Genomic DNA, 15714 nt, shown 5'->3' on the forward strand with positions numbered 1-15714 from the left:
CCTGCTGTGCTCATCCAGCTCTACACCTTGTTATCTCACTAGTTCTCCCTCTCTGTGAGGGAGCAGCCCAACGGTCTACACAAACTTTAACGGATTTAGTACTGACACAGGCTGTCAACATCAAGAGACCTATAGGTAAAGATGGAGAAGATACTTTGGGAAATCTAAGATGAGGGAGCATCCTCTGAACCTCGGAGCCAGACCGTCATGCCTTCTTAACTACATTAACCATCTGCCTGCGACCTTCAGAGATCTGTGGATATGCGTATCAGGGTCCCTGCAACATTCAGTACTCTCTAGGGTCATACCATTTATAGTGTAAGCCTTTGCCTTTTTAACCCTTCCCAAGTTCATTACCTCATAGCAGTGAAATTGGCAGATTCTGCACATAACGGGCAGGAGAGTGTCCAAACAGCATTCAATAATCAATCAATTAATGTTTAAAATTAGGTTAAACAATTTTTTTTATGGAGTGGCAGAGGCTGAGGGGAGACTTGATAGAAGTCTATAAAATTATGAGATTCATAGATAAGCTTGACAGTCAGAATCTTTTTCCCACAGCTGAAATGTCTAATACAAGGTGGGCCATGCATTTAAGGTGAAAGGGGGAAAGTTCAAAGCAGATGCGAGAGGCAAGTTCTTTTACACAGAGAGTGGTAGAAGTCTGGAACGCGCTGCCGGGGGTGGAGGCAGATAGGATAGGGGCATTTAAGGGACTTTTAGATAAACACATGAATATGCAAGGAATAGAGGGATATGGACCATGTGCAGGCAGAAGGGATTAGTTTAATTTAGTGTCATGTTTGCACAACGTTGTGGGCCGAAGGGCCTGTTTCTGTGCTGGACAGTTCTATGTTCCATGTTATAACTTTTGTTTACCAGGGCTATTCAGAGATTGTATGTGGAGTTGGGGGGCAGTGGAGGCTGTGTAAAAGGGTTAATGGAGTTAGGTCTCAATCAGCCATCTTCTAACTGAACAGTGGAACAGGTTGGAGGGGCTGAACGACCATTCCTATGTTCAGTGTTTGACTCAATGGGAGTGGCACTGTCCACAATTACCTGGAGCTTGAAGCCGGATTTGCATCACAGTAAGGCTCTTTTCCAAAGCAATCGATCATGCTGAGTGATAACTCAACAGGTCTGGGCTAGTCAGTGTCCCACAGGCGAAGAGACAGAAGGCTGAGATAAAGCAATTGCTTTCATTTTCCCCGTTCTGAGATGTCTGTTTGGTTCACAGACTGGTGTTCCTGATGGTGAGCTCATTACTTTCTAAGTGTGGTCTCCGGTGTAAGGTATAAAACGTGCACAGCACAGCAAGATCCCGCAAAGAGTGACTGGAACCAGCTGGTCGAATTTTTAGTCACCTTGTTTGAAGGATAAATACGGGAGAGCTCCTTCAGGTTAAAGGGCTGATGGAGGCCATGTTTGACATCCTGTTGAAATGGCGGTGTCTCCGAAAGTGCAGCAACTCTCTCAGCGCTCGCTTTGAAATGTCAGCCTCTGGAGGGAAAAGAATGCTACCTATGGATCCATATTGACCTACTGCCCTGCACAGCCAGGAGGATTCGATAAATCCTCACATTTCATTACCTGTAGACTGCAGCATCCGATCTCCACAATTTCTCCCAGCCTGGCATTTAAGGTTAAACTCTACTCTTCTGACACGGTGCTTTAATCACTGTTCCTTCTCCATCCACCATCTCCCATTGTCACCACCAGGACCTCCTAGTGGGGAAATAAAGAACAGGAGAGTGAGGTTGCATTTATCCATGACCTTTCATGTCCAGGACCTAAAGTGCTTCACAGCCAATGAACTAATTGCAAAATGCAATTGTTGGTAGATGTGTATGTCCAACAGTGTAGGCAGTAGGCCAGCTTGGACGTACACATCAGTAAACCTGACAAAAGAGACCGGAATTGTCATCCTTAACAAGTGTGACGATACAAGCAATTACTACTGCCATGGTAGCCAGTTTGTGCACAGCACAATCCCACCAAATGGCAAAGAAATCCAGGAATATGCAGGCTAGGTGGGTTAGCCATGGGAAATGCAGGGTCACAGGGATAGGGTAGGGGGCTGAGGCTGGGTGGGATGCTCGGTGTGGATGTGATGGGCTGAATGGCCTGCTTCCACACTGTCAGCATTCTATGATTTGTGAAATGAATCAAAGGCCACTGTTCTATTGCTTGAGGGTGGATTTTTGGCCAAGGCATGGAATTCTGAAGAAGTCATATTGGACTTGAAATGTTCAACTGCTTCTCTCCACAGATAAGAGTATAAGATGTTGGAACAGAATTGGGTCATTCGGCCCGTCGAGTCTGCTCCAATGTTCAATCTTTGCTAATATGTTTCTCAACCCCACTCTCCTGCCTTCTCCCCGTAACCCTTGATCCCATTACTAATCAAGAAGCTGCCAAACCTGATGAGTATTTCCGGAACTTTCTGTTTCTGTCTCAAATTTCTGGCATTCACAGATTTTAACTTTAACATGGATTGGGAGAGGCAGACACGTATCTGTCAGATAACTAGTGAATTTCTGGAGTGTTTCTGAGATAGTTTCCTACAACAATATGTCCTGAATGCGACAAGGAGACAAACAATTTTAGATTTAGGAATGAGTACTTCAATTAGTAACCCAATAGTGTGTGAACATTTAACAAATAGCGATCATAACATGATCGAATCCAATGTAGCATTTGAAAACAAAACGCATGGATCAGTTACCAGAGTTTTACATTAAGGTAAGGCTGACTTTAAGAAGATGAGACAGAGACTGTCCATAGTAAACTGGGCAAATCTTCTAATGGGTAAAACAACTGAAGAACAGTGGAGGATGTTTAAAGAAACATTTAACACAATACAAAACCAGTTTATACCCCAGACAGAGTAAAATCTCCACTTGACAGAAAAAAAAACAGCCAAGAGAAAAGGGACAGCATAAAACCAGAAGAAAGAGCTTTCAAACATCCAAAAAAACCCAGGACGGAGCCGCTGAATGGGAAAGATACAAAGACCAGCAGAGGGCCACTTCCGTAAATCTGTATAAATAGCGTCCATAGACATTCCCCTGTCCACCATTTCAGTCATCTCTTCAAAAAATTTAACGAGGTTTGTCAGGCATGACCTACCCATCATGAATCCATGCTGGTTCTCCCTGGTTAACTGAAAATCTTCAAGGTCTTCGGTTACCCCATCCTTAATTATAGACTCCAACAATTTCCACACTATGGATTTTGGGAGAAGGCAGGAGAATGGTATTGAGAAACATATCAGCCACGATTGAATGGCGGACCAGATTTGATGGGCCGAATGACCTAATTCTGCTCCTATATCTTATGGTCTTATGACCGCAAAACAGCTTATAAGAACTAGTATAGGGGATTATGAAAGGAAACTTGAAAAGGATATCAAAATCAATAAGAAGAAATTTTATAGTTACATGAAGGAAAAGCAGGGGGGCCAGGAGCAATGTTGGCTCACTAAAGACTGAATGTGGGGATATAGAACATAGAATGTAGAACATGGGCTATAGAACATGGGGCGGCACAGTGGCTTAGTAGTTAGCACTGTTGCCTCACAGCACCAGGGACCCAGGTTCAATTCCACCCTCAGGTGACTGTCTGTGTGGAGTTTGCACATTCTCCCTGTGTCTGTGTGGGTTTCCTTTGGGTGCTCCAGTTTCCTCCCACAGTCCAAAGATGTGCAGGTTAGGTGGATTGGCCATGCTAAAGTGCCCATAGTGTTCAGGGAGGGGTAGATTAGGGGGCTGGGTCTAGGCAGGATGCTCCAAGGGTCAGTGTGGACTTGTTGGGCTGAAGGGCCTGTTTCCACACTGTAGGGATTCTATGATAGAACAGTACAGTCCAGGCCCTTTGGCCCACAATGTTGTGCCAACCTACTATTCTATTGTCAATGACTATGGGGAAGCAGTAAACATGCTGAATAATTAGCTTGCCTCAGTATTTATGGTAGAAAAGGAGGAAATTTACTGGAAGTCCTGAATAAATTAGTAGTGGATGGGGAACAGGGACTGAATAAAATTAATATAAAATGGTTCACGTATGGAAAGAACTTCCAGAAGAAATTGTAGATGCGGGTATAATTACAACATTTAAAAGACATTTGTATAAGTACATGAATAGGAAAGGTTTGGAGGGATATGAGCTAGGAGCAGGTAGGTGGGACTAGTTCAGTTTGGAATTATGTTTGGCATGAACTGATTGGACCGAAAGGTCTGTTTCCATGCTGTATGACTGTATGAATCTATGTATGATTCTATCAGTAATGTTGAAACTATGACAGTTTGCCAGGACCAAAAGGTTTCTATCCAACAGTGTTAAAGGAATTAGAGGAGCCCATTGTAGCTGCCCTAAGTATAATCTTTCAGAGTCCCCTCGATACAGGAGCAATCCCTCTGGATTGGAAAATTGCACACTGTCACTCTGCTTTTTAGGAAAGGAAAAAGAGAAAAAACCAGGGAATTCCAGACCGGGTAGGCTAACATCTGTGGTGGGGAAATGGTTGGAGTCTATAGTCAAGGATGGGGTACCTGAAGACCTTGAAAATTTTCAGTTAGCCAGGGAGAATCAGCGTAGATTCATGATGGTAGGTCATGTCTGATAAACCTCATTACATTTTTTTTGAAGATGTGACTGAGGTATTGGACGGCAGAATGTCTCTGGATGTTGTTTATATACTTCGAGAAGGCATTTGATGCAGTCCCACATAACAGCCTGTTAACTAAGGTAGAGGCCAAAGGTACTGAGGGAAGTTTGTTAATACGGCTGGGAAATTGCTTCAGTGGCAGGCAACAGATTTCCAGCTCCCTGCAGTTCTTTGTTTTATTGAAGAGAGTAGGGCTAGGTACTCCAATTGGCAGGGTGTGACCAATGGTGTCCCATCAGGATGCACGTTAGTGTCTCAGTTATTCACATTATACATTAACAACTTGGATAATGGCAGAGAGAGTCATATATCGAAATTTGCTGATGACACAAAGTTAGGCAGCATTGTTGACAGTGTGAATGGATAGCATAAAATTATAAAGGGACGTTGATAGACCAGGTGAATAGGATAAACTTCAGCAGATGCAGTCCAATGTAAGCAAATTTGTGGTTATCCATTTTGGACCAGAAAAGGATGGACTGGGGACTTTCTAGATGGTATTAAGTTAAATACAGTGGATGTCCAAACGAGACTTGGATGTTCAGGTGCATAGATCTTTAAAATATCATGAACAGGTGCAGAAAATAATCCAGAAAACTGGTGGAATGCTGGCCTTTATACCTAGAGGACTGGGTGAAAGGATGCACAGATTATACTGCAGCTATACAAAACCCTAGTTAGAGTCCACTTGGAGTGCTGACAGCAGATCTGGGCACCACACCTGAGGAAGGATACACTGGCCTTGGAGGGAGAATAATACCTGGACTTCAGGAGTTATGTTATGAAGAGAGTTATGCAATTTAGGTCTGTTTCCTCTAGAATTTAGAAGATTGAGGAGTGATCTGATTGAAGTCTTCAAAATATTAACAGTAGAAGACAAGGTAGGTAAAGATTAATTATTTCCACTGGTTGGGAATTCTAGAACTAGTGGGCACAGAATTAGGACCAGAATTGTTCAGGAGAGATGTTAGGAAGCACTTCGACACACAATGGATGCTAGATGTTTGGAACTCTCTTCCACAAATGGTGGTGGATGCTGGATCAGTTGTTAGTTTTAAATCTGAGATGGATACATTTTTATTAAGCAATGCTATTAAGGCATATGGGCCAAAGGATTGTTTATGGAGTTAGGCCACAGATCAGCCGTGATCTCATTGAATGTAAAGCAGGCTCAAGGGGATGAAGGGCTTACCCCTGTTCCTATTAATCCCAGATTCATTTATTAATTAAAAGTAGGCTCCACCAGTTGCCTTGGTAGGAGCAGGGTTTTGGTCAGGCAACAAAAACAAAGTTGCTGGAAAAGCTCAGCAGATCTGGCAGCATCTGTGAAGGACAAAACAGATTCAACATTTCGGGTCCGGTGACCCTTCTTCAGGGCTAAGGATTAAGAACTGAGGAAGAGTCACTGGACCCGAAACGTTAACTCTGATTTTTTTTCACAGATGCTGCCAGACCTGCTGAGTTTTTCCAGCAACTTCTGTTTCTGTTCCTGATTTATAGCATCCGCAGTTCTTTCGGTTTTTATTTGGTCAGGCAACACCTGGAGTGCATGCATAGTTTTGGTTCCCTGAAACGTCAGCTTTCCTGCTCCTCTGATGCTGCTTGGCCTGCTGTGTTCATCCAGCTCTACACCTTGTTATCTCACTAGCGCTGGACGCTATTCAGAAGAAATTGACCAGGCGTATTCCTGGGATGAAGGAGATGACTTATCAAGAAAAGCGGAGGAGTTTCGCCTGTTATTCATTTAAGTTTTGAAGAATGAGGAGTGATCGTCTTGAAACATGCACATTCCCAAGGGGGCTTCGACATAGTAGATGTTGAGGAGATGTTTCCACCCGGGGTGGGGGGAGGATCTTTCAACTAGGGACACGTTTATAGAATAAGGAAACACTTAATTAAAACTGAAATGAGAAGAAATTCCTTCTCCCGGAGATTGTGAATATCTGGAACTCTCGAACTCCAGAGAATTGTGCAGACTCGATCACTGAAAGTATTTAAAGAGGAAATTGATAGATTTTTGAAATATTGATGAGTTGAGGGCTCTGAGGAGCTGGCATGGAAGAAGAGTCTGGGGTAGGTCAGCAATGATCTTATAGAAATATAGCTTGACGGGGTGGGATGGCCTACTCTTGTTCATATTTCTTATTTTCTTACTATTCCTTTTGGTAGTGATTTCATATTCTCACCGTTCTTTGGAGAAAGAAGTTAATTCTGTATTTGATATATTAGTGGTTATATTAAACTAATGACCCAGTATACACTCTATTAGACCTGTACAACTATGTCTTTCACGAGACTAGGTTTGGAAACAGCTGACCCTTTTTACTTGCCCTCTGTACAGTGCTCTGGCCAGGACTGACCCAGCAATGGCCTTCAACCAGACCCAGAACTGCAAGCACCTAGAAGGTCTGGTCTCAGCTCAGCAACAACTGTGCAGGAGTAATCTGGACCTCATGCAGAGCATCATCCAAGCAGCTCGAGAGGTCAAGAAAACCTGCCAGAAAACCTTCTCTGACATGAGGTGGAACTGCTCTTCAATCGAGCTGGCTCCCTACTTCCCACCAGACCTGGAGAGAGGTAAATCATCATTCTGTTCGTAGTATAGATCTTGAATATTGATGTCAAAAAAGGTGATGATTGCTTTGTGTAGTTTACAACAATTTAAGGTCGTCAGTCAGTCTCACAACACAGCTCGATTATACTGGCTCGACATCACAGATATTCCCACAGAGAGACGTGTCCTCTGCAGGGAAAAGGTGACTGCCCAGGCATTGTACCTTATCTGATTTAAAGTGTTGTAGAACAGTGCAGCACAGGAACAGGTTCTTTGGCCCACCATGTCTGTGCCGACCATGGTGCTAAACTAGCCCATCTGCTTACACTTGTTCCATCTATTCCTATTCCATCCCTGTTCTTGTCTCTGTCTAAATGCCCCTTAAACAATGCGATCATATCTGCTTTTACCACCCCTCCTGGCATCATGTTCTGGGCACTTACCATCAGCAAAATATCTTTTTGAGTGAAGATTTATGAGTAACAAAACTGTTTATTTTACTAATTTAAGTACAGTTTTTTGATGCACTTTCCCAGTCTTGATTTGAAGTAACATGCACAGTTTACTTCAAACATTCTCCATCTCCCCCTGTCGATAATCCCAACCATCAATCACTCTCCTCTCCACATACCCACATCTGTTCATCCATCTGTCCGTCTACTCATCCATTATTGCAGGAGCGGGGTAGGCCATTCAGCCACGTCTAGCCTGCTGTACCATTCCGTAAAATCCTGGCTGATCTGTTTGTGTTGCCTACGCCCTGATGACTATTCACTCTCCTGTTAGTCAAGAGTCTATCAATCTGTGCTTTAAGAATATTCAATGATTCTGCCTTCTTTCTGGGGGAGAGAGTTCCAAAGACCCACGGCCTTGTTTTCTTCAAAACCTCACCACTGAGTTATCCTATTGCCCCATTAATGAGTAACAAATTACAAGCACGGTCCACCGGAGGCAGTGCAACTATAATAAATAGAAGAAGGAAGGGTAAGAAAAGAGGGAGGGGTTAAATCAAAATGGTGTTGGAGGAGGAGATGATACACTCCAGCCCCTGCGGTGCCCACCTCGTTCTCTCTAAGTGCTTCAGGGGTTGGCAGACACAGCGTGCTCCCTCTCCAAGGACACCCGTTTATGGATGTAGCTATGGATAAGGGGCAGCTGGTCAAAGACTATGGCTCCCTCCAAGACTCTCCACGGATCCTCCCGCTCTCCCCTCCATACAGGGTGAAGAACCTCAACGTTATCCCTTCCAATTAATCAGCCACACGTTCTCATCTGTTCATTCAACCCAAATGATTGCTGCTTGAACTATGCCAATCATCACCATCTCCCTACATCCCCTTATGTGGCTCAGCATCAAATAGTCTCTGATAATGCTCCCTTGCGATCTTTTATTGTTGCAAAGAGTGCTTTGTAAATGCACCTCGTTGTTGTTGATGGTGTGGAATGCCCTGAGGGTAATCCCCTCACAGTATCAGCTCCCTACCCCTCTCTTGTGGGCAGTGGGTTTGATGCTGTACCATATGCGGGTTCATTGATTCTCGCTTCTCATTGCAGGTACCCGAGAGTCAGCATTTGTCTACGCTCTCTCCGCTGCTGCTATCAGCCACACCATAGCCAGGGCCTGCACCACAGGAGATCTCCCAGGCTGTTCCTGCGGACCCCTAGCTTCCGAGGCTCCCGGGCCAGGATTCCGATGGGGCGGCTGCAATGACAACCTGAACTACGGAATTGTGCTGGGATCCAAGTTCTCCGATTCGCCGATGAAGATGAAGAAATCCAGATCACAAGCGAACAAGCTGATGAACCTGCACAACAGTGAGGTTGGACGGCAGGTAAACAAGCTGAAATGCTGCGGGACTCTCTAAGTTATGGCTATAGCCATTCTTTAGGTTGGAACCCATTGGATGGGACTGGTTCTGGAATTATTACATTGGATATGCAGCCTAGGAAACAGGCCACTCGGCCCAACCAGTTTACAAATCCATCTGTTTATCTATCCTTCTCCAAATCTATCAGTGTAACCCTCTTTTACCTTCTCCCTCATATGCTTTTCTAGATTCTTCTTAATTTGCTTCAATTGCTCCCTATGGTAGTGAGTCCCACAGTCCCACCACTCTGTGGCTGAAGACATTTACTCAGAATTCCCCATTGGATTTCTCATGAGAACTAGGAGCAGGAGTTGGCCCTTCAGCCCCTCAAGCTGGCTCCACCATTCATTATGATTATGGCTGATCTCATCTCGGCCTCAAATCTACTTTCCTGCCCGCTTCCCACCCTTTAACCCATTACTAATTAAAAATCTGTCTCCTCCTTAATCTTATTCAGCATCCTAGCATCCACCATAGCCTGTGGCAGTGAATTCCACAGATTCTGAACCCTTTTGAGAGGGTTTGGGCTGTAGGCAGAGGCTGAATAGGCCATTTTCTCTGGAGCATAGGAGGCTGAGGGGTGACCTTGTAGAGGTTTATAACATCATGAGGGGCATGGATAGGGTGAATAGACAAGGTCTTTCCCCTGGGGTTCAAAACTAGAGGGCTTTGGTTTAAGGTGAGAGTGGAAAGAATTAAAAGGGACCTAAGCGACAACTTTTTCACGCAGAGGGTGGTGTGTGTATGGACTGAGCTGCCAGAGGAAGTGGTGGAGGCTGGTACAATTACAACATTTAAAAAGTATCTGGATGGGTACATGAATAGGAAGGGTTTAGAGAGATATGGTCCAAATGGTGGCAATTGGGACGAGATTAATTTAGGATATCTGGTCGGCATGGATGAATTGGACTGAAGGGCCTGTTTCTGTGCTATATATCTCTATGACTCTATGTAATTTCTCCTCATCCCTTTAAATCTTCCAGCCCTTATCCTAAAACTATGACCTCTCATTCTAGACTGTCCCACATGAGGAAACATCCTTTCTGTGTCCACTTTGGCAATCCCCTTTAGCATCTTAGTTACTTCAATTAGATCTCCTCTCATTCTTCTGAATTCCAAAGGGTGTAGGCCTAAGTTGCTCAATCTCTCTTCATAAGGCAAACCCTTTCACCACTCATCTGAACTGCCTCCAATGCAACTACATCCCTCCCCAGGTAAGTAGATCAAAATTGTACGCAACACAACAGCTGTGGTCTTACTAATGCCTTATGTATTTGCAGCAACACTTCCCTATTTTTATACTCTATTTCTTCAGCAATAAATGCCAAAATTCCATTTGCCCTCCCTATTACCTGCTGAACTTGCGTAGTCTTCTACAACTTATGTTCAAGGCCAGCCTCTGCACTTTTCAGTGACCATCTTATTTTGCCGTTCCCCGCAAGAGGAAACTCTATCTGTCTGACTGTCTGTCACTCTCTCTCTCCCCCTCTCTTTATGCAATTGACTAAATCTTTTACAATTTTAGATCACTTCATTCAAGGGATATAGGCTGCGGTAGCAAGGCTTTATTGGGGTTTTTCATTTGTTTAAATATAATGATTAGGTCTCCACTTGTTTCAATGGTATTTATGGACCATTCCTTACTTGCCTAATCCTGACTGAATGCCTTGCCAAGCCATCCAAGTACATGGGAGACAAAGGAAGGTTTGTTGAAGCTGGACTCGTGAAGAATACCAAGACCAGATGGTGGATAGCCTATTACCATGCTGTTCAAAGCTATAATTGTCACTCAAGATGATCTAGAACTGGAGACATAAATAGGCCAAAGAGCATGTGTATAATCGCATTGGAGATTGTGCAGAAGCAATTTACAAGAATGGTTCCGGGATGAGAAACTTCAGTGATGAGGATAGATTGAAGAAGTTGAGAGTGTGCACCTTGGAGAGAGGAAGACTGAGAGGAGATTTGATGATGGTTTTCAAAATCATGAGCAGGCTGGATAGAGTGGATAGGGAGAAAGTGTTCCTGCTTGCAAAAGAGAAAAGAACAAGAGGACAGGGATTTAATGCAAAAAAAGCAAGGGTGATGTGAGATAAAACTTTTTCGCACAGCGAGTAGTTAGGGTCTAGAATGTACTGCCTGGAAATGTGGTAGGGGCAGGTTCAATTGAGACATTGAAGAGGGACACTGAATGGTAATTTGGATGGAATTGGTGTTCAGGGGTATGGGGGAAAGGCAGGAGATTGACACTCAGTAAAAGAACCAGTGCAAGTACGATGGGCCAAATAGTCTCCCACCAAGCCATAGTAATTCTGTGATTCTGTGATAATACCCTTGGCCTGGTGTTCTGCTGAAAGAATATTTATAGTTGTAAGAATAACACTAACTATTTATTTTAGGAACATATTAACTGTGACTTCATCTTGACATAAGTCTGCAAAAAAAGCAAGGTCATGTGACATTACATCATTTCCTGTGATGATGCATACTGTCTCTCATTGGCATATCATATCTTCAGGTGTAACCTGTTATAGCATAGTATAAAAGTTGGATTTCCTTCCATTTTTTTAAAAACTGATTTCAAAATTTCAAACTGCTATCCTGGGATGGTGAGGGGGAGATTTAGACTCATCTGGACTACTAGTCTGAGCCTAGTTTCTAGTGTCAACTAAGCAGCCATTGCCTACTACACTAAGATCTAAATCCTGGTTTTTGGAGGACAGACACAAAAATGGCTAGTAGGGCCAATTATGTTTGTTCCCATGATTGTGGCCAGTATTTATTGACCATCCCTAAGTGTCTTTGAGCAGAGTGGCACACAAGGCCACTCCACATTGCTGTGTGTCTGGCATCACATGCAAGTCAGACTAGGTACAAACAGTAGATTTTCTTCCCTAAAGATCACTGCTGGAAGAGGCGTGTTATAATGAATGAGTTTCATGGTGACCTTATTAATTTTTTTATACATTCATGGGATGCAGATGTCATTGGCTTGGCCAGCCATTTATTTCCTTTCCTAACTGCCCTTTGATCTGAATGCCTTGAGTCAATTCATGTGGGTCTGGAGTCACATGCAAGTCAGTGTACGTTCAAACAGTAGATTTTATTCCCTAAAGAGCAATAGCAGACCAGATAGGTAAGAGTGAATGTTAGTTTTATGGTCACTTTATTAATTGAATTTATGTTCTAACAGTGACTGCCGTGGGGTTTGAATCCACGTCTCCAGTGTCTTACGAGGTCAAATGATATTACCACTTCACCACCGACTCTTCCATTGGTGCCATACATCAAATTCCAGATATATCTTCAGATCTTCCCAGTTTATGTTGCTATGTTCCACATCTGCCAAGGCTCCCATGGCAATTCTTTTGAGGTTAGATTTTATAAAGAAAACATGTTCAATTCCTTCTCTCGACCTCAGGATGTTCCAAAAATACTTCTCAGCCAATGGAATCCTTTATGAGGTGCAGTCACTTTCCTGTAATGTAGGAAACACACAGCAGCCATTTTGTGCACAGCAAGCTCCCACAGACAGCAACATTTTCCACACTTAAGGGTTTGGGTTGGTGAGTTTTTAGTGTTTATTATTTTTAAATTTGATGAGCCAGCCTGCCCTAACTAGGGTGGTTAAGAAGCCATATGGAAACATGTCTTTATCTGTCGTGACATTGATATTAAGAGCAGGGGAGGTGATGATTATCGCTGGACTGTTACTCCATAGACCCCCGGGTAATGTTCTGGGGACCTGGGTTTGAATCCTGCCAGGGCAGATGGCAGATTTAAATTCAATGAAAATCTGGAATTTAAGAGTCCAATGATGATCATGAATTCACTGTCGATTGCTGGGAAAAACCCATCTGGTTCACTAATGTCCTTTAGGGAAGGAAACTGCCATCCTTACTTGGTCTGGCCTACATGTGACTCCAGACTCACAGCAATGTGGTTGATTCTTAAGCCGCCCTCTTGGCAATTAGGGATGGGCAATAAATGCTGGCCTGACCAGGGATGGCCTCATTTTGTGAATGAATAAAAATAATGCTGGAGCTGTGCAGGACTTTGGTGAGGCCACAGCTGGAGTACTTTGTGCAGTTCTGGTCTCCACACAATGGGAAGAATATGATTGTACTGGACAGAGTGCAGAGGAGATTCACCAGGATGTTGAACGAAGAGAGGCTGGATAAGCTTGAGTTATTTTTTTGGAGCAGGGAAGGTTGAGGGGGACGTGATAGAGGTGTATAAGATTATGAAGGTCATGGGCAAGCTGAATAGAGAGCAGCTGTTCCCCTTAGTCAAAGGGTCAATAGCAAGAAAGCATAATTTTAAAGTCAAAGGCAGGAGGTTTAGTGGGGATTTTAGGAAAAATGTTTTCACCCAACTTGGGGTGGGATTCTGGAATATGCTGCATGGAAGGGTAGTTAAGGAGGGAAACCTCATAACCATTAAAAAGTACCTGCATGAGCACTTGAAATATCATAATCTTCAAAGCTATGGGCCTCATATGAGATCAGTGTAAGTGGTTGTGTATTTTTGACAGTATAGATCAATGGCCAAAGGGCCACTTCTGTACTGTACGATTCTATATTTCTATGAGTCCAGAGGAAATCCTGGCCAGCAATCTGAAACCTGGCCCCTTATGATGATCGTTAGACTCACCTCAGAAGGCTTGGTCCATTTTGACGTTGCCTATTTCCAGTTGCTTGGATTCAGCCATCATGTCATTGATTCCGATGTTGACTGAATAATAAAACTTGGTGATTGCTTGACTGGTGTTAGTGGAGAAAGAAATATTGACATAAGGAGAAGGTTCTTTGCCAAATAGGGCTGAATGGAATCTTTAATATCCCCGTGAGAGGACAGGTGGGAGATCAATTTTATGCCTCACTTGATAGATATCAATTTGTCATATGGTAGAACTTGAGTATTGCTGGAAAAAATGACACATCTCGTTGAAGATTTTCATTTTGCACTCATTGAGATACTTAGAAAGAAGGAAACATCAAAAATAGGAGCAGGAGTAGGCTACTCGGCCCTTTGAGCCTGGTCCATCTCTCATTATGATCATGGTTGATCATCCAATTCAGTACTAGCTCCCAATTTCTCCCCATACTCTATAATCCCTCCAGCCTAGAGCAGTATATTGTTGTAGAACAGAGAGACATAGGGGTTCAGGTACATAAATCTTTGAAATTTGCGTCATTTGTAGACAGGGTGGTTAAGAAGGCATTTAACACACTTGCCTTTATTGCTCAGACCTTTGAGTGTAGGAGTCAGGGTGTCATGTTGAGGTTGTACAGGACATTGGAGAGGCCTCCTTTGGAGTACTGTGTACAGTTCTGGTTGCCCTGCATAAGGAAGGATATTATTAAACTGGAGAGGGTTCAGAAAAGATTGACCAGGATGTTGCCGGGTATGGAAGGTTTGAGTTATAAGGAGATGCTGGATTGGCTGGGATTTCTTTCACTGGAGTGTAGGAGGTAGAAAGGTGACGTTATAGAGATCTATAAAATCATGAGAAGCATGGACAAGGTGAATAGCAAAGGTCTTTTCCCTAGGGTGGGGTATTTCAAAACTAGGGGGCATATTTTAACGTGAGATGAGAAAGATTTAAAAAGGACATGAGAGGCAAATTTTTTACACAGAGGGTGTTTTGCGTGTGGAATGAGCTGCCAGAGGAAGTGGCGGATGCGGATACAATCACAACATTTAAAAGACATTTGGATAAGGACATGATTTCAGTCTTAGTCTCAGTTGCAACACCCGCTTGTGGTGTAACGTAAGTTGAAACATCACCCATTAGAAACTGAATCATTGTTGGGCCTACAAGTGTATCATGGGGTTAGCCATCTTTTCCACATTAGAAAGGATGGGTTCCAATTCTGAGCAAGACCCATGCCTGTTTGTGGAGAGAGGGAGAGTTAACATTTCAAGCCAATTGACCTTTGCCAGAACCTGTTATACAATCTTTGTGTCTTCTTGCATTGCAAAGTATTTTTCTCTTTTTGAAGAGACAACGTTTTAAGACTTGAAACTGAGCACCATTTCTTCTCTAGTTCTATAAATAGGAAAGGTTTATTCATAGAATCCCTACAGTGTGGAAACAGGCCCTTTGGCCCAACAAGTCCCACACCGACTGTCAGACCATCCCACCCAGACCCATCCCCCTGTTACCTGCCTAATCTACACATCCCTGAACATTGAGGTTGGTTGGCTCGCCGAGCTGGTTTGTTGTTCCGCAGACGTTTCGTTACCGTGCTGGGTAACATCCTCAGTGCAGCCTCTGATGAAGCGTCGGTGTATTTTCCCGCCTGGCTTTTAAACTCTGGGCTCCGTTGCGATGGATTGCCTCACTTCCGGGTTTCCTCCGTAGTGGAATGTATATGGGGTTGAGTTCAATGTGTTTATTTATAGCCTGCTTCGTGGAGTGCCATGCTTCCAGGAATTCTCATGCTTGTCTCTGCCTAGCCTGTCCCAGGATCTTGGTGTTGTCCCAGTCGAAGTGGTGGTTCTCCTTGTCCATGTGGATTGAGATGAGTGAGTATTGGTCGTGTCGTTTTGTAGCCAGTTGGTGTTCATGTACTCTTGTTGTTAGTTTCCTTCCTGTTTGTCTGATGTAGTGTTTCTCGCAG

General features: G+C 43.6%; 1 protein-coding gene across 1 annotated transcript in view; it reads left to right on the top strand.

The window, feature by feature from the left end:
• The window catches only part of LOC109935446 (protein Wnt-11-like), a 70020-nt gene that overhangs the window by 30536 nt on the left and 23770 nt on the right, over nt 1–15714 (top strand). The window contains exons 3-4 of the mRNA XM_048597863.1: nt 7008–7243; nt 8775–9052. Of these exons, the coding sequence (XP_048453820.1) occupies nt 7008–7243; nt 8775–9052 (514 nt within the window). The remainder of the gene's footprint in view (nt 1–7007; nt 7244–8774; nt 9053–15714) is intronic.

This window comes from Rhincodon typus, chromosome 6 (genome assembly GCF_021869965.1).
Source record: "Rhincodon typus isolate 14 chromosome 6, sRhiTyp1.1, whole genome shotgun sequence".
NCBI classification, from domain to species: domain Eukaryota; kingdom Metazoa; phylum Chordata; class Chondrichthyes; order Orectolobiformes; family Rhincodontidae; genus Rhincodon; species Rhincodon typus.